General features: G+C 45.2%; 1 protein-coding gene across 1 annotated transcript in view; it reads right to left on the bottom strand.

Annotated features, from left to right (window-relative positions):
- The window catches only part of obscna (obscurin, cytoskeletal calmodulin and titin-interacting RhoGEF a), a 60,053-nt gene that overhangs the window by 25,430 nt on the left and 9,842 nt on the right, over positions 1–24,781 (bottom strand). Inside the window, exons 19-52 of the mRNA XM_087836203.1 lie at positions 23,804–24,079; positions 23,388–23,654; positions 23,276–23,302; positions 20,748–21,014; positions 20,341–20,607; positions 18,868–19,134; positions 18,429–18,695; positions 18,076–18,342; positions 17,731–17,997; positions 15,227–15,496; positions 14,795–15,073; positions 14,438–14,695; positions 14,085–14,351; positions 12,511–12,777; positions 12,125–12,391; positions 11,640–11,906; positions 11,216–11,482; positions 10,717–10,983; positions 10,325–10,591; positions 9,914–10,180; positions 7,769–9,844; positions 7,622–7,694; positions 7,452–7,537; positions 5,550–5,659; positions 5,212–5,412; positions 5,001–5,083; positions 4,637–4,810; positions 4,400–4,559; positions 3,530–3,631; positions 3,274–3,438; positions 2,989–3,147; positions 2,719–2,896; positions 2,447–2,560; positions 895–1,062 (exon numbers count right to left, since the gene is read on the bottom strand). Coding sequence (XP_087692329.1) covers positions 895–1,062; positions 2,447–2,560; positions 2,719–2,896; positions 2,989–3,147; positions 3,274–3,438; positions 3,530–3,631; positions 4,400–4,559; positions 4,637–4,810; positions 5,001–5,083; positions 5,212–5,412; positions 5,550–5,659; positions 7,452–7,537; positions 7,622–7,694; positions 7,769–9,844; positions 9,914–10,180; positions 10,325–10,591; positions 10,717–10,983; positions 11,216–11,482; positions 11,640–11,906; positions 12,125–12,391; positions 12,511–12,777; positions 14,085–14,351; positions 14,438–14,695; positions 14,795–15,073; positions 15,227–15,496; positions 17,731–17,997; positions 18,076–18,342; positions 18,429–18,695; positions 18,868–19,134; positions 20,341–20,607; positions 20,748–21,014; positions 23,276–23,302; positions 23,388–23,654; positions 23,804–24,079 — 8,964 coding nt within the window. The remainder of the gene's footprint in view (positions 1–894; positions 1,063–2,446; positions 2,561–2,718; positions 2,897–2,988; positions 3,148–3,273; positions 3,439–3,529; positions 3,632–4,399; positions 4,560–4,636; positions 4,811–5,000; positions 5,084–5,211; positions 5,413–5,549; positions 5,660–7,451; positions 7,538–7,621; positions 7,695–7,768; positions 9,845–9,913; positions 10,181–10,324; positions 10,592–10,716; positions 10,984–11,215; positions 11,483–11,639; positions 11,907–12,124; positions 12,392–12,510; positions 12,778–14,084; positions 14,352–14,437; positions 14,696–14,794; positions 15,074–15,226; positions 15,497–17,730; positions 17,998–18,075; positions 18,343–18,428; positions 18,696–18,867; positions 19,135–20,340; positions 20,608–20,747; positions 21,015–23,275; positions 23,303–23,387; positions 23,655–23,803; positions 24,080–24,781) is intronic.

The following is a 24,781-nucleotide window of genomic DNA, read 5'->3' as shown; positions in this document are numbered from 1 at the left end:
AAAGACGAGAAAACAGGTGGAAGACACGGACAAGGTGTCACGTGTCAACCTAAGAAGAAAAACTCACTACAATGGAAAGAAAGATCCAAATTCTCAGCATCAAGAAATCACGCTAAAGTCATCCTGAAGAAAGAATGTTTAAGCTATGATCAAATAAAATAACGTATAGGGGAATATGTTTAAACACAAAGGTTAAAGGCTACGTTGCTACATTTAGTGTTTAATTTACATGTTTTCTTTTTATTGCAATTCTGTGCATTTTGTTGCTTATGCTGTTTAAAAAAAGATATTTTTGTAAATAATAACCAAAAGGCAATAATAAAAACAATAATTATTATTGTTGTTGTTACTTGTAGAAGTAATGGTGAAAGCAGCAGTAGGTGTATATAATTATATATAATAATTATATATTATATATATAATTATTATTATTATATAATTATTATATTATATATATATAATATTATATTATATGATATAATATTATATATATTATTTATTATTATTATTATTATTATTATTTATTATAATTATTTTTTATTGTTTATTTGTTTTTTACTTCTAAATTTGTTCCTAATATGGATCAATCATGGATACGTGTGTGAAACAGTTTGTTTTTAAGTAAATCAGCATCACAAAACTTTATTAATCACTAAGAAATTATACAAAATAGTTTCCTGACAACAAGGAGAAGCAAAACTTTCTCGATCCACATGTTTGAAAAGACAAAACAAACACTCTAACATACAAAGTAAAAGACAAAGAAAAAAGTAAGAAAAAGTTAAAGTAAGGACACAAAAGCAGCAGCAACTGAAACAGGCTGCGTGCCGGCTGATGCATGCGCACAATCGAGCCCCAGTGTTAGCATAGCTTAAACTCGGATCGGTAACCCACCCTGCACCACCACCTTAGCCAGAGTGCCAGCACTGCCCATGAAGCTGGTCGCGTAGCACGCATACTCTCCACAGTCCTCCGCAGTGAGGCTGTCCAGGATGAGACTGCAGGAGCCCGACCGGTCTGCTGAGATGATGTGACGTGGGTCGTCCTCCAAAGGAAGGCCATCTAGGAGGAAGATCAGAATCCAGGTGGGTTCATCACTGTGACCATAACACTCAGTTATGTGGTGATAAACTAGTCTGCTATTCATGTCTCCGTGACATGTCACACAAATACACGTTTTTCTTTTCAGGAACACAGTAATACCTGAAAGTGAAACTAAAAATGACATATTGGTTTGTCTTGATGCATCTCAATCATCCAGGAAAGTAAATCTCCAAAAGCTGATTCTGTTCATCTGGACGTAGTGTTTTGTGGGAGAAGCGTTTCGTCATCATCCAGGTGACTTCTTCAGAAGAGAATTTGCATAATTATGATCAGGAACTGACCTCCCAGCCCATTGTTCCCTCAGTGGGCTGGTTTCAGTCATCATATGTACTCTTTATAAGATTGAAACCTGCAGTCAGCTGAGACTGAAGGAGTCACCTGGATGATGACGAAACGTTTCTCCCACAAAACGTTACTATCATGGTCCCCGTGTCTGCCCGGCCAGCTCCACAAGGCCACATGTGTTTTGTGTACATTCTCCTCCCTGCCAGGGCGGAGCTCACTGCAGGCTCCCAGCCTTGGCACACACCTGCATCTCATCAGGCTCTGATTACGGGTTGGACTCTTAAGGCCGGGATGCAGACAGCCTCACCGCTGGATGATTATGCTAGACACGTTAGTGAACCTCTGCCTCGAACCTTTAAAGCTTTGTAGATTTGCTGCGATCTCCGTGTAACTTTATTTTCTCCTGTGCACAGCTTTCCCCAGACCCGTGACTAACCTGTTATTTCTACTGCTGTAAAGAAGAAGAGCCAGCGTGTTTGTGACTCCAATCCCGGACCTCCCTTTCGGACCTAGGACCCCCGTTCCCCTCACTGTATATATCCGCACCTGGTGGTTGTGTTAATAAACGTTGCTTTCTCCTGAACTCTGCTCTGCGCCTGAGTCCTACTACACCGCATGACAGCTACATCCAGATGAACAGAATCAACTTTTGGAGACATATTGTGCTGATTTTAAAGTGGAAAAGGTGAAATGCAGTTTTATACCTAACATGAGTTTAGATGACAGGACTGGCACGTGATGAAGTGCACAACAAATTTACTAGAGACCCGATATAAAAACAAGAAAACACAAATGTATTAAAAAATGTTGGATTAACATTACAGAAGCATAAACATGATGCTGGTACAGGCAGGTGTAAACCTCACATTAGGAGGTCGTCTAATAAATGTGTTCAGCACAGTATGTTCTTCATATAAGTCAAAGTTACTTTGAATGCAAAATGTGGATACACGACGACAGAAATAACGAGACATGTATGCGAATGAGGGGAAATAACCTGATAAAACATCAAACAGATGCAACCATCTGAAGTATAATTATGTGTCTATTGTCAAACCTTTGAGCCAGCTGATCTCTGGTTTTGGAGATCCTGACACTTTGCAGGTCAGCTTGATTGTTTGTCCCATCTTTGATGTGCAGTCAGACAACAGGGACGCAAACACTGGAGGACCTGTGGATGCAAACACACAAATATACATCATCAGTTTATCTTTGACTGTTTATCACTGAGATAACTTTTAATCCAGCGTTTTAGAGCTGAATGTTGCCGTGTTGGGTTAGTGAATGAAACAGTATTTAGATGTTCAGCACCTGGACTCACACACTTACTGTTAGTAGGCAGGCTGGAACGTTGCTGTAGCTCCTTCAGGTCTTTAAGCCAGGACAGTTTGAGCAGCGTGGAGCTGCCCTGCAGCGTGTACCTCCTTATGGAGCCTCTGTGTTCATGCCACAAGCCCCAAGACCTTTCGTCTCCACCCACAGTCTCCTTTATTTCCACATCATTCAGCTGCAGACAATGAGGAGGACGAGTAAGTGGGAGGACGACATGAAGAACTGGAACAGCAGTAAGTGTACGGCGTGGTACGACGCAGAACGAACCTTCATTTTGTTCTTGAAGATGTAGGTGTCTCGGTTCAGGCTGGTGTCTTTTTTCAGTTTGCACAGCACGATGCATTCCCTGAAGAGAAAGACTTGTCTCTGATGCCCTCTAGAGGGGGTCTTAATTTCTGGAGTCTCCTCCAACACCGTGAAGGATCCCTGAAGAGAAGAAGACACGAAATCATTTGTGTGTTTCTGCACAACTAGAATGTTATGACAGTTTTTTGGTTTGCTTGTTTCATGCTGGAACCAGATCTAAACTGTGTACGAGTCATTTTTGCCCACCTGACGCACGGGCTCGCCCAGGGCAATGAGAGGAGCCGGGTAGTTCTCAATCAGAGACACCTTGTGCAGGTTGTCTGACCTCCAGGGAAGGCAGGACACCAAAGAGAAAGCATCCTCCAGCAGATAGCAGCTCTGGCCACTCTTAGCTTTATTCTTGATTAACTCCTGCAGGTAAAAAGTTGAACTTTTCATGTGACACACTTTAAAGAAGATTAGCCCTAATAGATGTTAAATGGTATTAAATCTATATGCTGACCTTTAGTAAAGCTTGGTAAGTTTGAATTCTTTCCACTGGTTGCTGGAGGAATGTAAGGACATCCATAACAGCACCGTCCAGCTTACCAGCTTCTGGTAACTCCTGAAATATCCCAGGAAACAACAACACATTAGACTGATCTAACAGCAGTTTGAGACAGTAATCCATGCCTTTGTTACTTCTAGGCTGGATTACTGTAACGCACTTTATTTTGGGGTTAGTGATGCGTCCATTAGGCGCCTGCAGGTTGTGCAAAATGCTGCAGCACATCTTTTAACTGGAACAAAAAAGTCTGAGCACATTACCCCAATTTTAATTTCACTCCACTGGCTACCTGTACATTTTAGGATTGTTTTTAAAATTCTCTTATTTGCTTTTAAATCTCTTAATGGCCTGCCCCCGCCCCCCCACCTCTCGGAGCTACTGTAACCATATACACCTGCCCGTTCCCTTAGGTCCGCCAATCAGCAGCTCCTTAAGGTACCGAAAACTAAGTATAAATTTAAAGGTGATCGTGCTTTTGCTGTAGTTGCTCCAAAGTTGTGGAATGATCTACCCTTGCATGTTAGGCCTCTTCTCTTTCTGAATTTAAAAGTCTTCTTAAAACATATTTATTCACTGAAGCCTTTGGCATTGATTAGAGGGGTTGACCCAATTTGTTTTAACATGTTTCAATTTATTTTAGTTTTTTAGTTATTTATTTTATCTTATCTTATTTTAATTTTCTTTACTTATGCTATTAGCATGTACAGCACTTTGTGAACTCTGGTTTTATGTTAAAGTGCTTTATAAATAAAGGTGGTATGGTATGATCTCCACACCTTTGTTTCAGCAGCATTAAATGTTTATACTTGAATCAGTTCTGAATACCTTGAAAAACTGCTGGATGGCCTTGTCGGCGATGCAGGCCTCTGCCTGAGCTTGACCCACCATGTAGTGCAGATACTTCTCAAAGTCTTCTCTGTGTTTGATCAGATGCATGGCCACGTCATCATCTGTGGCACACTCCCTCAACCCAGGAAGGACACACCTGAGAAAACACGAGTTCTGTTACTGTGATTTGACACGTTGATGCGTTTCGCCTTTGATGTAGCGTGTGCGTATCACCTCTCGTGTAACAACACGATGTCTTTGATGTTCCTGAAAATGAGCTCTTTCTGGTTGAGGACGTTAACGGGGACGTGACAGCTGGAGTCCAGAAAATTTAGCTGCTGAGATATAAACATCTTCATCTCTCTCACAAACTCCTCCTCTCCGTCAATCAGGCCTTGGATCAACTGACTAAAGATACAGAGAAACAAATAGATTCATCACATTATTCAGGACCAGCTGTGATGACCAACACCAAGGTATCGTAGAAGTGCATGAACATACATGTATACATGTATTTACTCTGACACAGTTTAATCCTCATCAGTATAATAATCCAGTATCCAAACACTAGTAAAGCTCATCTGGCAGTGTGACAAACCTCAGGCCTCTCCTGTACTCTTCTCCTGTACATCCAATTCCATCAAGATCCTCCTGACGTGCTCTCAGCTGAGGGAAGGTCTCCTGTTTAAAATGACAGCCATAACTATTAAAAGCTTCTTTTTTTAAATCCTCAACGTCTTTGTTGATATAATAATAAACTAACAGTACAGATTTTCAACATGCTTGTCATGCGGATGTCTACATCCCACCTTTCTCTTCTTCTCCAGGTATGCTGGACACAGCCATCCCTGCCGAGCAGGGTTGGTTTTGGTGGGTTTGGTCCTCACCAGCCATCTGTCAGGATGAACAGAGTCCAGGACCTCTACAAACTGGCCCTCCTTCAGAATAAAACTCTCCTTACTGCCACTGTTAGGGCTACAGTGAGCTCGAGCCACGTATATTTCAGACGTCTGAGGAGGAAAACAGCAAATACATTATTTATGCCTCAGCTGTGACGTGTGCAATATTATTTTATCAGATTTGTTCCACTGATGCTTAAAAAGGACATAAAATAGACAATAACGTGCATCCAATCGACATAAATCACCTCTCGTCTGTCCTCTTCCCCCTCCGACTCAGATCCGGAGACGGTGCTGTCCAAGGGCGTGTGGGCGCGATGTTTTGGAGATGGTGTCCTCATTTTACTATCATGGGCCCCTAAACATGTGTAATAGAGGAAAGCTTCAGTACACCTGCTCAGAAAGTTGCATAAATAATATATTGAATAAATAACCTCGCTGACTAGGGGTGGGCGATATAAACGATATATGATAGAAACGATATAAAGTTGGCCAACGATAGAGATTTTGACTATACCGCTCTATCGCGATAGCGCATATTGATGATGTCATCAAGCTGCACCTGTTTTGGTCGAAAGCGTCACAGCGGCAGTGTTGCCAACTTAGCGACTTTGTCGCTATATTTAGCGAGTTTACAGACCCCCTAGCGACTTTTTTTCTAAAAAAACTCTATTACAAATAGCGACTTTTTTTTAGAAAAAAAGTCGCTAAAAAAAGACGTGCATATCGCTTTTACTCTCAACAAGCAGCGGGTGCTGTAACGCAGTCAGTTCTTCTTTTACTCTTATGCTGTTTTGTGGATCAGGTTTAAAACTACTTATAAACACACACACAAAGTAACTCCACCAGAGTGCCTATTTCGGGTCACTTTTGCCGGTCCAAACCCGGGTAAAGGAGCAGGGTTGGAATTGTGACATTAAAAAAAAACAATAATTGCTAAAATAAATTTAATTTGTAGTTCTAAATAAACTCTAAATGCATTTAGGACGTTTTTTACTCACTTTATGTCTCTTCCACGATGTTATTTCTCTCTCCAACAACATAGATTACAATTACATTAGCATGACCAATTATGCAAATTAGGTGATGACGTCATTTAGCGACTTCTAGCGACTTTTAGGACAGCCAATAGCGATTTTCCTTACTGAGGAGTTGGCAACACTGCGCAGCGGCTACAACCATTATCATCTGCAAATTATGGCGGGCGACAGTCATAGCAAAGAGATGAAGCACTGTTGAAATATGAAAAAGCCAAAAACTGCGCTTCCTCCACTTCCGGAACATCGATTCATTAATGTTGAATTCTCTGCAGCTGCTCTGTTCCCATGTTGTTGCAGTATATTAATAACTAACCTCGTATTGTGGATGAATAATCTCAGTTGTTCTCCTGACTGAAGTTTGGCCCGTGTATAGCATCCTGCTATGCGATTGCATTTGTCCATAACCACCAGAATCCCTCACGTTAACTTTTAATGAGTGGAAAAAAGTTGGCGTTCATCCTCCAGCTTCACTGTGCTAATGTTATGCTAACATAGCTGTGTCGCTAGCAATCACGTAGCACAACATTATATACCAGGTAGTCCAACTTCAGTAACCCTGCAAATGCCACTGCTGTTTAGTTTTCTGTCTTCATTTATGTTGGCAGTGATAGCAGAGCTGTACGTTTGAATTAGTTTCAGAAATCTCTCAGTCAGAACATGGTATGAAATGTTTAGGTGGAAACTAGCGAGCTAACTTCCTGCTAACTTCTAACTCCGTTAAATTTAATAACTTCTGTTTTCATGGATGTTAAACTTAATTGTTACACCTGGTAAAGCAGCAACGCTGATGATTTAATTAAAGATGAAAGAATTTAGACCGTTTTTAACTCTCAGTGTTCGTTTGACTTTGGGACCTGAAGCTGACGGAGTTTAGGACCCAGATTACTCCGCGAAGCTCCTCACTACGGCAGCCGAAATGCAGGAACCAGAATTCATACATAAGGCACACTCTCGATTTTTGAGAAAATTAAAGGATTTTAAGTCCTTATAGTGTGGAAAATACGTTATACAGAAGAAAAGAATATATCGTGATATATATTGTTACCGCACGTGCTTCAAATTATATCGCGATATGAATTTTAGGCCATATCGCCCAGCCCTATTGCTGACCTTTGATCTTTAATAGCATCTTCGGAGGTTGGGTTATCTCCTCGTTATCATCCTTCGGAGCTGCTTGTTCTGTTGGTTTTGGTTCCCTGTGACAATATTCATATTTTTTGGCATCTTTACAGCCAAACAAAATGACATTCATAGAATAAATCAAATGTTTTATCTGGTACCTCGGTGTGATTGTGGAAATCTCAACAGGTTCCATCATATCGGGAGCTGTGTCATAATCAGAGGGACTCGACACTGTTGAAGGCAGAGTAACGAATCATTAGTGCTTCAATGTGACCCAGTAACGTTTTTAAAGCTAAGTCACTCACTGGAGCTGGCAGCCATGACAGAGGACCGTCTCTGAGGCGCATGCTCTGTCAGCGTGTAGGCCTCCCACAGCGACACGTTCATGCTTTCTGCATAGTTCTCTGCTGACGTGGGCACCTGCGCTTGACCCGGTGGCAGATTCTCATTCTGGTCTTTGGGCGGGGCCGCGGGCTTTGTTGGGGCGAGCTGCAAAGGAGTAATGGCTGCAAGAGGTGGGTGTACGGGCTTCTGTGCCACAGGAGCAGGCTGGGGGGTTTGCACCACTGTTACGTTTCCATTGTAGGAGGTCACACCAAACTTATTGACCGCCTCACAGGTGTAAATTCCTCTGTCGCTGTTTAACAGGTTCTTGATCACAACTGTGCATGCTCCATCATCTGTAGTCGTAATCCTGCATCTCTGGTCGTTGCAAATTTGTTGGCCGTTTCTGAGCCACCGTACTGCGCTCGGCTTTCCCTCGACAACACACGTCAGAGTGAGCGTACCATGAAGATCTGCTGTCTGGTTCTTAAAAACCTCTTTAAAAACAGGTCGCATGTCTTTACGTGTCTTGAAGCCTTTGAAGGCAGCCTGGATCTTGACTGCAGCCTCTTGCATTTGTGGTTCATCCTCGGGGCTGATATCGATCTCCGGCGGAGACTCCTTCGATGCTTCTGTCGTCTGGAGAACAATCTCAACAAAGGGTTCGTGGGGCTGGACCTCCCTGTGGGCAGCTGGTGTCTCAGTCAAAGCCTCTGAGAAAGTTTCATCTTCAGAAATATAAAGGAGGGGAACGTCGTCTGCCACCTGTGTTTGTTGTTCTTCCTCCCCCCTCGTTGGCTTCGCTGCCAGTCTCACGTCCTGGTCCGGTTCTTTTCTCGTGGGTTTAACTGGCTGTTTTAATGGAGGCTGCTCTGCTTTCTCAGTTGCTGACTGGTTCCTCTCAAATGCTGGTTTCTCCTCGGCCTGTTTTATTAATGGCTTTAGAAGCTGTTTGATAGGTTGGTCTTGAACTTTCACCTCTCCTGTTGTTGGCTCTTGTTCCTCTCGTGATACTTGTTTTTCTACAGCTTTTACTTTGCTTCTTGTCCTCACAGGAGGCTTTGGATGAGTAAACGGATCCTCGTTTTCTAGCGGCCGTTCTGGTTCAGTCGGCTCTTTTTCCTTTTCTGGCTTTGTTCCTCTCTCTGACTCTTTGGACACTTGTTTCTTCAGACGATCTCTCTGTTTGCTGTCTTCTGCAGAATCGATCTGTGTCATCTTTAACATTGTAGGAAGGATCTCCTCACTATCCTTCAGTAAATACTTGATTGGTGGCTTTCCATCTGTCAGTTTTCCTTTAGATCTTGTTGGTGGTTTCAAAGGCTCTCCTTCTGTCTTGTCTAGTTCACCTTCATTTTGATCTTTCATTGATTCTTTGCTAATCAACCCTTCTGGTGGTTTCACAGCAGACTTTTCATCCTGGCTCATCGTTCCTGCAGCTGGATGTTTCTGCTTCTCCTCAACTCCACTTGTTTTTGCCAAATGTGTTTCTAGTTGCTCTGCGCTGTTTTCAGTTCCACGTTTCCTTTGTTCAAAGCATGTTTTATCCAAAGCCCTGTCTGATTGAGCTTCTTCGTGGTCAGCTTCAGTATGTCGTCTTGTTTGTTTCATCTCCGGTAAAGCATCAGTTTCTTTTTCCAAACGCCTCGCTGGCTCCTCGACCTTCCCGTCAACCCTGTCGTCTGTAGTCTCCTGTAGTCTCACAGGTTTATCAGCTTTCGTCTTCACCTCCCTGTCCTTCACTTTATTAATCTGTCCACGTGCTGCGTCCTGTGCACCAGCCGTGCCTTTTTCTACAGCTCTTGCAGACTGAGTGTCCTTTTGGACTTTATCATCATCCTTCAGCGCAGACGGTCTGAGGTCAAAAACAAGCTCCGTGTCTTTTTCTGAATTTGCAATTGATGCTTTTCTTGCCCTCTTTTTAGGCTCAGGAGGAGCTGGTTTACCCTCTGGGACGACTGGGACGACTGGTCTCTGCGTCTCCTGAGCAGGAGTCGTTTGTTTTGCCTGCAGCATGATTGTTGGAGGTTGTGCCTCTGCTGGAGTCGGTTGTTGTCCTGGACAAAGAAAACGGACATGAGCGTGTTTACCTTCTAACCTCGCCGATCAGCAATAAATCAACATACCTTTTACTTGCACCGTTGCAGTGGTCTCTATGCTTCCCGCCTGACAAGAGTAGTTACCACTGTCTTCAGGTTTGAGCTCATTGATGATCAGCTGCAGGAAGCAGCCATCTTGCTTCATCTCGTACTTCCTGCTGGCCCTCAGTGGGAGCTTGTTCTTTCTCCACTGTGCTGATACGCTGGGCTTAGACAGCTCACAGTACAGGGAAGCTGCACCTCCTGCTTCAGCCTCTACACTTTCTAATTCTTTGCTGAAGAGTAGAGCGAGCTCTAGGTGGGATAGAACAGCCCAACAAAGAGTTTGATACAGGGTCAATGCTATGATTTAGCTTACAATGCTAAAGTGCCACAGACGAAGTTCAGAAACTGATACTAAGACTCATGAATACAGCTGAAACGCACACATGCACAAACCTTTCACTGTCACAGTCGCGCTGGTCTCTGCTGTGCCTGCTTGGCACGTGTAGCTGCCGCTGTCTTCCACGTTGAGTTCCTTCATCAGCAGCTGCATGAAGCAGCCCTCCTGCTTCATCTCATACTTTGCATTCGGTCTCAGCAGCAGCCCGTTCTTCCTCCACTGCACCATGACTGCAGGTTTAGACAGTTCACAGGAAAGGGAAGCCACGCGTCCTTCTTCAACTTCCATGCTATGTAAACCTCGCTTGAAGAATGGAGGGAGCTCTGAGGAAGGAAGGTTTGTTTTTAATATCTAGCTCATAGTGAACAATATGTACAAGAAGATGTAATGGATTGTTTCACTGTGTAAATGTCTGCTGTGGATGAGTTTAAAACCACAGTGTACAAACCCTTTACTGTCACAGTCCCACTGCTCTCTGCACCTCCAGCTGTACAGGTGTAGCTGCCGCCGTCCTCAGGTTTGAGATCTTTGATGTGCAGCTGGAGCAGGCAGCCGTCCTGCTTCATCTCATACTTCCTGTTGGCTCTCAGAGGCAGCTTGTTCTTCTTCCACTGCACTGACACCCCAGCTTTGGACACTTCACAGTGCAGGGCTGCTGTGCTTTCCTCCTCAGCTTCTATATTTTGTAATCTTCTCTTGAAGAAAGGAGGCAGCTCTGGTGAAATAGGCAAGAAATTTAAAATTCATAATATATAAGGAACCACGCTAACACATCACTATATTTTCTCTTTAAACTACAAATATTTCAAGTGTGTGAGTTTATTAAAAAACTAAGCTAAAAGATTATGAATAACAAATAATAGGACAGATAGAATAACAGAAGGCAGCACTAATATCAGAGCTTTACCAAATGATTGGAAAAGTCAGGCTTTTCTTGCTGCACACACCTTTCACTGTCAGCGTTGCAGCTGTCTCTGCAGCTCCTGCTCGACATGAGTAGCTGCCGCTGTCCTCGGGTTTGAGCTCTTTGATGTAGAGCTGGAGGAGGCAGCCGTCCTGCTTCATCTCATACTTCCTGTTTGCTCTCAGAGGCAGCTTGTTCTTCGTCCACTGCACTGATAATCCAGGTTTAGACACTTCACAGTGCAGGAAGGCGGTGCCTCCTTCCTCGGCAGCCACAGCTTTCAAATCTTGTTTGAAAACAGGCGGGCGCTCTGGAGAAAAAGTCATCATGCATACAGGATACGTACAAGACTTCAGGCATAAACAAAAGGAGAAAGTCGTATAACATATCTTTTCAATGGCTAATGTAAGATAGCAACATACAGAATGAAACGTGTGTGTTTGTACGGTGGATTCTTTTTTGCATACCTGTCACGGACACTTTTGCAGTAGTTTCAGCCGTCCCTGCTTGACACGTGTAGCTGCCGCTGTCCTCGGGTTTGAGCTCTTTGACGTGAAGCTGGAGGAGGCAGCCGTCCTGCTTCATCTCATACTTCCTGCTGGCTCTCAGAGGCAGCTTGTTCTTCCTCCACTGCACTGATATCCCAGGCTTGGACAGCTCACAGGACAATAAGGCCGTACCTCCTTCCTCTGCATCTATGTTTTGTAATTCTTTTCTGAAAAAAGGTTGAAGCTCTGGCAAAAATAAAAGGTTGAGGGATTATCATTAAAAGAAAAGTTAAGGTAAGGGCAAATAAGTTATAGAAAGTACACGTGATGTAAAAAGATGAGTAAAGTTTGCTCCACTTGTTTTTAACAAGTATAGATGAGCAAAAGTAATTTTAAATTAGTTCCCAGTGATCAAGGGCTTGTGAACACTAACATTTACCATGTAAGTGGCTTTAATCACAGACCTTTCACTGTTACAGCTGCAGTAGTTTCAGCCGTCCCTGCTTGACACGAGTAGCTGCCGCTGTCCTCGAGTTTGAGCTCTTTGACGTGAAGCTGGAGGAGGCAGCCGTCCTGCTTCATCTCATACTTCCTGCTGGCTCTCAGAGGCAGCTTGTTCTTCCTCCACTGCACTGATGTCCCAGGCTTGGACAGCTCACAGCACAGCGATGCTGTACTTCCCTCCTCTGCCTTCATATTCTGCAGCTCTTTCTGGAAAAATGGTGCAAGCTCTGCAAAAAAGCAGATGGATTGAAAGTAATGAAGGAAAATGTAGAAATGCAGAAATGATTTTCTACTCAGATATTAACGATGCTGTGAAACAAACCAAGCAAATCAGCCATTCACACACCTTCCACTGACACATTTGCGCTGGTTTCTGCACTTCCTGCATGGCATGTGTAGCTGCCGCTGTCTTCAGGCTTGAGCTCCTTGATGTGAAGCTGTAAGCTGCAGCCCTCTTGCCTGATCTCGTACTTCCTGCTGGCTCTCAGAGGCAGTCTGTTCTTCTTCCACAGCACTGACACTCCAGGTCTGGACAACTCGCAGCACAAGGAGGCCGTACCTCCCTCGTCAGCCTCCACACTTCTTAATTCTTTCTTGAAGAATGGAGGAAGTTCTGGAAAATGGGTTAAAAGGGAGAAGAAAGTCATGTGTCCTTTTGAAGGGTTTTCAGTGATGTCACACCATCACCACACAGTAGGGCCTAAAATCCATATCGCGATATAATTTGAAGCATGTGCGGTAACGATATATATCACGATATATTCTTTTCTTCTGTATAACGTATTTTCCACATAGGCGCACTTAAAATCCTTTAATTTTCTCAAAAATCGAGAGTGTGCCTTATGTATGAATTCGAACAGATTTTGGCAGAAATCTGTTAAAAAACGTTTTAGTACAACTTTGGTAAGCTCACTGCTTGATGGATTGTCAGAGCATTACGGCTGCCGTAGTGAGGAGCTTCGCGGAGTAATCTGGGTCCTAAACTCCGTCAGCTTCAGGTCCCAAAGTCAAACGAACACTGAGAGTTAAAAACGGTCTAAATTCTTTCATCTTTAATAAAATCATCAGCGTTGCTGCTTTACCAGGTGTAACAATTAAGTTTAACATCCATGAAAACAGAAGTTATTAAATTTAACGGAGTAAAAGTTAACAGGAAGTTAGCTCGCTAGTTTACACCTAAACATTTCATACCATGTTCTGACAGAGATTTTTTAAACTAATTCAAACGTACAGCTCTGCTATCACTTCAACATAAATGAAGACAGAAAACTAAACAGCAGTGGTGTTTGTAGGGTTACTGAAGTTGGGCTAGCTGGTATATAATGTTGTGCTACGTGATTGCTAGCGACACAGCTATGTTAGCATAACATTAGCACAGTGAAGCTGGAGGATGAACGCCAACTCTTTTCCACTCGATAAAAGTTAACGTGAGGGATTCTGGTGGTCAGGGACAAATGCAATCGCATAGCAGGATGCTGTACACGGACCAAACTTCAGTCAGGAGAACAACTGAGATTATTCATCCACAATACGAGGTTAGTTATTAATATACTGCAACAACATGGGAACAGCAGCTGCAGAGAATTCAACATTAATGAATCAGTGTTACGGAAGTGGAGGAAGCGCAGTTTTTGGCTTTTTCATATTTCAAAAGTGCTTCATCTCTTTGCTATGACTGTCGCCCGCCATAATTTGCAGATGATAATGGTTGTAGCGGCTGCGATGCTTTGACCAAAACAGGCGCAGCTTGATGACATCATCAATATGCGCTATCACGATAGAGCGGTATAGTCAAAATCTCTATCGTTGGCCAAATTTATATCGTTTCTATCGTATATCGTTTATATCGCCCACCCCTACCACGCAGTACTTTATGTTTCTGCACCTGGAAGGATGCTAACACAGTACCACTGCACACACCTTTCACAGACACAGTCGCGCTGGTCTCTGCAGCCCCTGCTTGGCACGAGTAGCTGCCACTGTCTTCAAGTTTGAGCTCCTTGATGTGAAGCTGCAGGAAGCAACCGTCCTGTCGCATCTCATACTTCCTGCTCGCTCTCAGGGGCGAGCTGTTTTTCTTCCACTGAACTGGTACTCCGAGTTTGGACAGCTCGCAGTACAGGGTGGCTGAAGCTCCTTCTTCAGCTTCCACACTCTGAAGCTCCTCCTGGAAGAACGGAGGAAGCTCTGGAAAAGGACAGAAATGGGAATAGTATAAGAAGAACGCTTCGCTGCACGTGCTGATCATAAGATTGTTTATCGCCCTGAAGTACCAGTGACGGTAAGTTTGGCAGTGCTCTGCATATCTCCTGTATCACACGAGTATACGCCAGTATCCAGCGGGTCGACGTCACGGATGAGCAGCAGGTTGACTTTTCCGTCCTTGCGCATCTCGTATTTATCACCGTTTCGAAGAGGAATGTGGTTGCGCTTCCAGGTAACCAAGGTGGTGAGGTCAGAGGTGGTGCAGCTCAAAGTAGCCGTCTCGCCCTCCATGACCACTGTGTCTTTGGGCTTCTCCTCCAATAAAACTAGAATCAAATCCCAGTGATCATCAGGCGGTACATAACCTGAAGCATTTTATTAGTTTTTACTCAAATACACCCTCTCCACTGTATCCTTATGCTCACCTTTAGGCTTAGGAACAACCAGCAGGCGTGCAGAGGTCCTCTCCTCCCCGACCACAAAAGCAACCGTGCCCGTCTCCTCGGGCGTTGTCATGGTGAGGACCAGTCGGTGCTGGCGTCCGCGACACGTCATCTGATTCATCTCGTTCTTCTGCAGAGGGCTGTTCCCGAGCCACCAGACGCCCTCGCTCACGTCTGCGTGGCTCAGCTCGCACACAAACACCGCGTCCTCTCCCGCTGTCACCGTTTTGTCTTGCAGCTCCGTAACGATCCGAACGCGCTCTGTGGAGGAAGCAGGAGCTAGATACAGCTTTTTCTTTAGAATACGTTTACATTAACTCAACTCAGAAGGGTCAGCTCTGGATTTCGTGTCATGTAAATAAATTATCCCAATACTTCAACAAATAATGACATTAGACTGCCATATACACCCACCCCTGACAATCAACTTGGCAGTGGTCCTTTTGCCCCTGGTGATACAGCTGAACTCCCCAGCATCCTCCAGATGCAGTTTCTTGATCTGCAGAGTGTGACTGGCGCCTTTCTTTGTCACGATGCAGCGTTCTCCTCCTTCCACCACAGCGTTGCCCTTCTTCCACGTTACGGGCACGTTAGGACTGGAGACTTCACAGGAGAACAGCACCGACTTCCCCTCCACCACCGTTTGGCTCTCAAGCTCCTTTTCAAAGAACACCGATGCTGCCGCTGCATGAAGAAAGAAAAGAGATATTCAGGTTACTTTTTTAACCCTTTAAGACCTACCATATAACCAAGTCTGCCAGAGCTTACTTTATATGTTTACATGTTGCCATTTTTGGGAGCATTTCAAGTTGCTATACATCAATACAACTGTTACAGCCCATATTTTAATAATATGTCTGCATTAAGTCCATAGTAATTACATTAATTGCAAAAAAGTGCAATAAACTACAAAAAAATTGAAAATCGTTTTTGGTTTTTTTACATATATTTCTACTTGGAGAAATTTAAGAGGCTTACCCTCAAAACTTTAAATACAAAAAAGTTGCATAAAATAGTTTCTAACAACAGGAAATTTATTTTGAGTGTCTTCATAGTTTTATTTTTGAAATACACCAATTTTTATATACTGCAGGAAAAACAAAAAACAATCCTATGATGCAAATTTGCAAAAAAGCAGCATGTGCATCAAAATAAACTATTTCCAGCAGTGCAATTCGAGTTCTAAGGATCCCAGAAACTATTCAGAAAAGCATAAAGTCAAACATGACTTATAAAAACTCCAGTATAGGCTTTTAAGGCCTACAAGTAAAAACCTACATTTTCCGCGAAAATGACGTCACTTCCAGTTTCGGGCAGGACATGGCGGACATGCAATCGTTTGCGCTGACGTCTGTTTTAATGTGAGAAGTGTTATGAACAGCTGATCGGATCAGCAAAGCGTGTTTCTGGAATATTATGTTTTTGTTGCTGCAAGTGCTTTTTATGCAGTTTTTGCAAAGCTATATGTGGAAGGAAACTGTGACCGAGGACAAGCTGATGGCATAAGATGTAAGTACAACTCCTCCGGTTTCATATGCAAAAAAAATTATTGCGCTAGCTCACGTGGTTGCAGAGCTACCGGGATTTAAAAATAGTTACGCAGAACAGAGCGTGCCCGCTCCTATCGGCTTTAAAGGGTTAACAAAGAGGCGATGATCACAGTGTGGTGGGCGTGGCTTGCGGTGTACTGGGTCCTGTGTTTGTTGTTGTTGGTTGTGTGTTATGTTGAGCTGCAGCTCTGTGTGTGTCGTGAACGGCAACCTTGATAAAGAGATGCTTGAAAGCATGAACGGGCACTGGGTCTGCTGTGGGTTTGTCACAGTGGTGCCGAAACCCAGGAGGGGGACACAGCAGACCCGCAACTGGGCCAGCCGGGAAGGAGCTGACCCAGATGGCGGCTGAGATGGTGGCCACACAGCAGGAAGAACTGGAGGACCTGGTTAAGCGCTGCATGCAGAGGATCGCGAGTCTGGCGGCTCAGATCCAGTCCTGGCCGACATCGCTGCCACCCCCACCATCATCCCTCGAATGCATGGGCCGACGTCCGGAATGTTCTGGCGCCTGTGCTGGCCCCCAAGTTGCAACCAGCCAGGACACAGCCTGCCGCCGCACCCATCCCCACTCCTCAGGTGGGAACGGCTTGTACCACCTGTTGTTGCCTTTTCCTCCTCCCTGGAGGAGCGCCACGAAACAACCACTGGGTCCACCGACAGCTCACCAACCTGCTCAGCCCGAGCCGGAGGTCAGCACATGGAGAGCACGGGGAGAACCTGCCAAGCCATCGCTGGAGGAGGGGGGGGAGCGCAAGGGTCCATGCCTGATGGGTGAAAGGGAGGAGAAAGAGGAGGAGCTGCGCGGGGGTTCACGCCTACTTGTGGAGGAGGTGCGTGCCGGTGGTCGGGGAGGCGCATGAAGGCCTGACAGAGGCGCAGCTCTCACCGGGGTGGTAAGCGGTTCAGGAAAGGGATAAATTAATGAATTGTGGGATTGTGGTTCCACAAATACAGCTCCAGCATGTTTGATGCACAGTTATACCGTGCAGGTCGGGCCTGAAGGGTAAGACTTCAGTCCGACAGGGCCTCCACTCCTGGCCACCGCCAGGCACACAAAGCAGCCGACCCCTACGGCGCCTCCTGCGGGTGGTGGGCCTGCAGGAGGATGGGCCCGTGTCCCCTTTTTGGGCTGTGCCCGGCCGGGCCACCAGACGCTCTGCCTCAGGCTTGGCTCCTGACCGGGGCCCCGGTAACCCGGGCAGGGTGGACTGTTCCCTTGACGGCCTTCTCATAGGGCTCTTCTGAATCTCACCCAGGGCCAATTTGCTATGGAAGACCCTACCAGGGGCAAAAGCCCCCAACATAGCTCCTCAGTCCAGGGTAGCAATTCAATAAAATGCAATAAAAAGTAAAATGTTCGAATACCTCTCACGTTGACTTCAGCTGTCGTCTTCTGCTCCCCGAAGGCGCAGCTGTACTCGCCAACATCCTCTGGCTGGACGTTTCTGATGGTCATCTCAGCTACCCTCCCCTTCAGCGTCATCTGATTCCTTCCCCCATGATAAAGCTGGTCCTCCCCCCTCCACCACTGCACGGGCACCCCGGCCCGGGACAGTTCACAGCGCAGGGACACGTTGCCTCCTTCAGGCGCCTCCTGGTTCTTCAGACCCATTTTGAAGGTGAGCGGTATAGCTGTGGATCAGGAAAGATCATATTTGGTAAACGTGGGCTTTAGAAGCATGAATGAACCAAACACATCTACACTCTTACGTGTGACTGTGACACTGGCTGTAGTCTTGACGTCTCCATAGAAACAGCTGTAGAGGCCGCTGTCCTCCAGTTGTGCGTTTTTGATCGTCAGCTCCATGACGCTGTTTCGATTTTTAATCTGGTACTTGAAATCATTCCTCAGCAGCTCTTCTCCTTTCCTCCACTCCACAGCGAGGCCAGGCTTGGACAGCTCGCAGCTCAGGGCCACGCTGTTCTCCTCCTCCACCTGCTGGTTCCTCAGCTTCGTCTTGAATGTGACCGGCGGCGCTGCAAGACGCACCAAAGAGGAGTTATTTGACTTTATTTTATAAAATCTTTCAGATTCAGTGTTTCTAGTGTGGGAGCTGGTTCACCTTTAACTGTGAGCTCAGCAGTGGATTGGCTGTCTGCAGTCTTGCAGGTGTATTTGCCGGCGTCGCTCTCCTCCACGTTGTTGACGATCAGCTTGGTGACGCGTCCCTGCTGTTTCATCTCGTATTTGTATCCAGGCTTCAGGATCACTCTGCCTTTCCTCCAGTCCACCGGAGCGCCGGGTTTGGAGAGCTCACAGCAGAAAACGCCACCGTCCCCCTCCCTCACCTCCAAACTCTCAACCTCCTTTGTAAACGTAACAGGAAGTGCTACAGAAAAGAAGACAAAGTGAGTGAAATCTGAAATTACGAATCATTTTCTAAATCTGCCGTGGTTAATATGAAGTGCTGGGTGTGTTTCTCCCAGCTGGACAGTTTATATCTCTACGCCAGCTGTAGTGAAGCTGTAGTGAAGCTGTAGTGAAGCTGTAGTGAAGCTCACCTCTCACTTTGATGTCAGCTGATGTCACAACAGTCCCAACAGAACAGCTGTACTCGCCAGAGTCTGCCAGAGTTACATTTCTGATTAGCATCTCCGCCACTCGGCCTTCTTGCTTCGTTTGTATTTTTTCTCCCTCGTTCACCAGCTGAGCGTCTTTCCTCCACTCCACGGGGACTCCAGCTTTGGAAAGCTCGCAGCGTAAGGTCACGCAGCCCTCCTCCACAGCTTCCTGGTTCTTCAGCTTCTGCTTAAAGGTCACTGGTATTGCTAAGGAGTGATAGCCAGAAACATTACAAAAACACTTAATAATAATAATGGATTACATTTATACAGCGCTTTTCGGGACCCTCAAAGAGCTTCACAATTCATTCACTCTCACATTCACACACGGCTACAGTTGCAGCCACAGCCACCCTGGGACAGACTGACAGAAACGAGGCTGCCATATCGCACCATCGGCCCTTCTGACCACCACCAGTAGGCGGTAGGTGAAGTGTCTTGCTCAAGGACACAACGACCGAGACTGTCCAAGCCGGGGCTCGAACCGGCAACCTTCCAATTACAAGGCGAACTCCCAACTCTTGAGCCACGATCGCCCCAAACTTGTAGATTGTTAAAGCTTAATTACAAATGGCCTGTATTTGTATAGCTTCACTAGTCCCTGTGGACACCAAAGCACTTTACACTACATCCAGTCATCCACACATTCACACACTGGTGATGAAGCTACGTTGTAGCCACAGCTGCCCTGGGGCGCACTGACAGAGGCGAGGCTGCCGAAAAAAAACGGCACCCGAAGAGTAAAGTTTAAGTAAGTACTCAATATTATGTCACTTATTTATGTGCAAATGTTTACTAACGAAGAACATTAAAACATTACTGTTGGACACATGTCGGCAAAGTCATGTGACATTAGTGACGTTTGTACTAACTTGGTTTTAAATCCTTTACTTTAAAATATACGCCGTTCAATAGCTGAGCTTAATCAGAGAATGATCAAAGCTCATGTAGAAACAAACAAATGAACAAAAGATTTTCTCCTTCATTTCTGTCAAACAAAGCTGTATGAAACGTTTCCAGCTGTTAGTATCATGGTTGCTAGGCAACCTGGGCAGCACAACGGAGGCTAGACCGTCCCATTTCACAAGCCTCGCACTTCCGGCCTCAGCGGTCTTTAAGTACGCGGCCCTTGAGGACCGTTGAGGCTGCAGACCCTGAATTGGGATACAGCCACATTCACACACTGGTGATGAAGCTACATTGTAGCCACAGCCACCCTGGGACGCACTGACAGAGGCGAGGCTGCCGGACACTGGCGCCACCGGGCCCTCTGACCACCACCAGTAGGCAACGGGTGAAGTGTCTTTCCCAAGGACACAACGACCGAGTCAGGGCTCGATTCCGATTACAAGACGACCTCCCGACTCTTGAGCCACGATCACCTCGTGAATGATGTTGCTGAACGCATCTCACCTGTAACAATAGTCGTTGCCGTGGATTTCATCTCAGCACAAATGCAGCTGTAGGAGCCGCTGTCCTCGGGGAGGCTTTTCCTGATGTGGAGCTCGTGGATGCAGCCGCTCTGCTTGATCTGGTATTTGTCTCCGTTTGAAAGGACAGCGTCTCCCTTCGTCCACTGCACGGGGACCCCAGGCTGGGACAGCTCACAGCACAGTGTAACAACACCGCCCTCCTGCACCTGAATGTTCTTCAAGTCTTGAAGAAATTTAATGGGCCGCTCTAGAAAAGAGCAGAGGAGACATCCTGAAGTGCTTCTGTAGCTCTGACAGACACTGAGATGAAGTCAATGACATGTAAAGTAGATTTAAACAAAGATATATAAGATAAAAAGATGCTACAGTGACAGCAGCAGCGCTCACCCTTCACTCTGATCTCAGCTGTCGTCCTCTGCTCTCCACATATACAAGTATAATCTCCACCGTCCTCCACACAGACGTCTGCCACCTTCATCTCCACCTGCAGCTCCTTCTTCCTCATCTGGTACTTGTCTCCATTCTTCAGCAGCTCTCCTCGTCTCCTCCACTCCACCGCGGACGCAGGTTTGGTGAGCTCACAGCGCAGAACCACGCTGCTGCCCTCCGTCACCTCCTGATTGGCCAGCAGTATCTTGAAACTAGGCGGTAACTCTAAGGAAAACCAAGAGCCACAGAGAACATCACGTGTCGCGCACTAATGTGATTTTAAAATACATGAACAAGGTCACACTGAAATCCATAAAGCATCAGAGGCTTGTTTATGGTACAACTTCAGCAATCAGTGGAAAACATGACTACAGATGGAGAAATCCATTATCCAGGTCTCCACTCTGCTACAAAGCTACTACAGAGGAAACGTGGGTTTCAATATGCGCTATAATGGATTAAACTCTAATCCATTATATTCCAGGCGTGAGTTTGTCTCATGATGCCTGCATGAGACAAATGATGCTGCTCATGATGAGATTCAGGCAGCTTAAATGATGCAGGACTTTAAAAGAAATCCTTCACAGTCGAGGACACTAGGGCTGCTCAATTAATCGAATTTTAATCTTGATTACGATCTGGGCTTTCAATGATCATTAAACATGACTGAGCCGATTATTAGCACCTCCCTCGTGCTTTACTCTCGCGCTGCTCCGTGTGGCAAACCGAGCGCACCTCTCTGCATTTCAAACACGCGTCACAAAGGTCACAAAGGTCTCCAACCTTTTTTGCGCCACGGACCGGTTTATGCCCGACAATATTTTCACGGACCGGCCTTTAAGGTGTCGCGGATAAATACAACAAAATAAAACTAGTACTGGTACCGAAAAAAAGAAGATTTATTCATAACACACGTGAAAAGACCCAGGAAAACCGAGTAAACGATAAAAACGATAACAAAATAACGCTGAAAACCGATAAAAACCCTGAAAACTATACATTTCACACCTGAGCCTCAACTCTCGCGGCCCGGTACCAAACGACTCACGGACCGGTACCGGTCCGAGGCCCGGGGGTTGGAGACCGCTGATTAAGAGAGAAGAGGGAAGCTCGGAAAGCTCAGCAGAAGTTATTTGGAGAGGAGAGTGACTGCTGTTGGTTGAAAAGAGGTAAAAACTTGAGTGGTGTGGAAACATTATGGGTTCAGTCAGACGTGGATCAAGTAGACACATGTCGTGTCCAAATTCATGGGCTGCTTCCTCCTGAGGCCGCATTTGTAGACCGATTACATCACAGCGACACGATGAAGGCTGTCCAAATTCGTAGACTCCTCCGAATGCAGCCGACAAATGCGTCCTCCTTTTCCCCCAATTTGAAGGATGGGTCGGGTGTGTCCTTCGTGGCCTACCATATCCCAGAATTCATAGCGCGGCCCAGCCAAGCTCCAGTTTCCAACAATGGCGGCCGCTACTAAGTTTTAAAATGACTCTTACTAATCTTTCTGGGTCACAAAATAAACTTTAAACATATTTTCAGGCGAGAAAGTAGCTGTGTGAACATCAAATATCTGCTCACTTTATCAAGATATCGCATATTTGCAAAAGTGCTTCGACGTTTTCGGAGACGTCTGCTACCCACCAGCTCGACAGCTGACCGGGAGCTCGAGGGTCACTGAAGCCGCCGAGAACGGCACAACTCCCGGCTCATCATTTTCAGATCACCGCGGACTTTCGCTGCTCGGGTTAAACGTAATATATAAGTCACTTAGACAACCTAAAATGTTATTGTTGGGCTTTTTTCAGTGTTTTGTTTGTTCGTGAGTAAATCGGTTTGGCTGAGATTAAAGTTATTAGATTAGATAAAATAAAACTTTATTAATCCCCCGGGTGGGTTCCTCCTTGGTTTTTACACAGCTGAGTAAACGTCAAACAGAAAACTGATTAATCAGAAGTGTGAGACGGTCGAGAGTTTACTCCAGTGTCCTGTTATATTTTAGATAGCAAGGAGCAGACGGCTGAGTTTATTAAACTCCACCGAGACAGCGGTGACGCTAATCAGAAGGCTAGACCGTCCAATTTCACAGCTGTTTACTTCCGGCCTACCCGACCTTCTGAGGACCCGGCCCACGTAGACCGCGAAGGCCGGGTCCTCAGGAGGATGCAGCCCATGAATTTGGACACGACCATTGTGTGTAAACTTTGCTACAGTGTCGTAGCTGCACCACAGAGCAACACTGCAAAGTTCACTAAACATTTGCACTGTTATCAGTATTTGCACTATTTTATATTATTCAACACATTGTTATTGTTAAATAAATATCGTCAAGATCGAGATCTCAGTGAAAATAATCGTGATGATCATTTTTGCCATAACCGAGCAGCCCTAGAGCACACGCTGTCACTGTGACATTAGGCACAAACTGGGTGACGACATGGAAACATGATGGGTTCACACAGTGATGACGGGGCTACTATTTCGTGGCTGACCTCTTTGACGTCTGCGCTTGGGTGACTCTGTTAAATAATGACATAAAAATTCAAAAAGAAGGAAGAAGAGTGCTTCATGAAATCATAGTCAGGTGTTGGGGGTGCGTCTCACCTACGACTGTGAGCTCAGCAGTCGATTGGCTGTCTTTAGTCTTGCAGGTGTATTTGCCGGCGTCGCTCTCCTCCACGTGGTTGATGACCAGTTTAGTGACGCGTCCGTCCTGTTTCATCTCGTGTTTCTCTCCGGGCTGCAGGATGACTCTGCCTTTCCTCCAGCTGACTGCAGCTCCAGGTTTGGAGAGCTCACAGCAGAAAACGCCGCTGTCCCCTTCCTTTACCACCAGGTTACGGATCTCCCGTTTAAATGTTACAGGAAGTGCTGTTGGAAAACGGATCTTTTTTGGTGATTGAATGGATTTGCAAAGTGCTGTTTACACCTCCCCACTGCATTTATTTCTTATTCAGTCTTTCTTATGCAGCACAGAGGTTATACAGCCAGGACCGATGCAGTTAAAGTCACAAACTTACGTTTCACTTTGACTTCAGCGGTGGTTTTCTCATCTCCTGTGATGCAGCTGTATTTTCCTGCGTCTTCTGGTTGGATGTTTAAAACAGTCAGTTTAGCCGTCTTTCCTTCAAGCTCCGTGCGATACTTTCCCCGAGACCCCTCCTCAGCGAGCAGCTGACCCTGCTTCTGCCACTGAATCGGGACTCCCTTCTTTGACAGCTCGCACTGTAGCGTCACGCTGCTCCCTTCTTCGGCCACCTGACTCTTCAGGCTCGCCTTAAATGTCGCAGGGATCGCTGTCAAAGCAGCCACATATATTTTTATATTTGTGAAGTAAAACAAAGGCAAATATGATTTACAGGTCAAAGTTCATTCTTGTGAAAAGACATTTTTCACAGGTCTCTGTGCAAAAGCAACGTTTACCGTCACTGCTTCCACAGAGATAAAGAAGGTAAGTAGCAGCCAGGTGATGTGCTTAATAGAGGTGGGAATCACCATACATCCCACGATTCGATATTATCACGATACGATATTATTGCAACTTTTTAAAATATTTTGTGATATTCAGATTCTGTACATAAAGGTAAACTTTATCAATATTCATTTTCTCTAATATCAAAGTCTCACACTCAGTCTTTCTCTCATGTCAGTTTGATTGTTGACAAACTGAACGGTTTGTATTACAGTCTAGTCCAACTTAACTGAATCAACCATCTGGTACAATTATAGCTATTCTGAACTATGCAGTTTATGAAAACTATGCAGCCCCTTCAGCAACTGAAGAATTTGAAAGTAAATTAAAACAAAATATAATTTTACATTAAATAAAAACGTTTTAAACTTAATTAAAATAAAACATGTCTTAAATTAAAATAAGTAAACTGTCATGTTTATTAAACACATTTGGACAGTGAAGGAATGTCAGGATTCTTGCTCAGAAAAAGGATCAACATGCTCTGAAGTCAGAGCACAAAAACCTTTTTGTAACAAAATATCGA

This window comes from Neolamprologus brichardi, chromosome 23 (genome assembly GCF_056152115.1).
Source record: "Neolamprologus brichardi isolate AB-2024 chromosome 23, ASM5615211v1, whole genome shotgun sequence".
NCBI classification, from domain to species: Eukaryota; Metazoa; Chordata; class Actinopteri; order Cichliformes; family Cichlidae; genus Neolamprologus; species Neolamprologus brichardi.
This window is presented reverse-complemented; position numbering and strand designations above follow the sequence as displayed.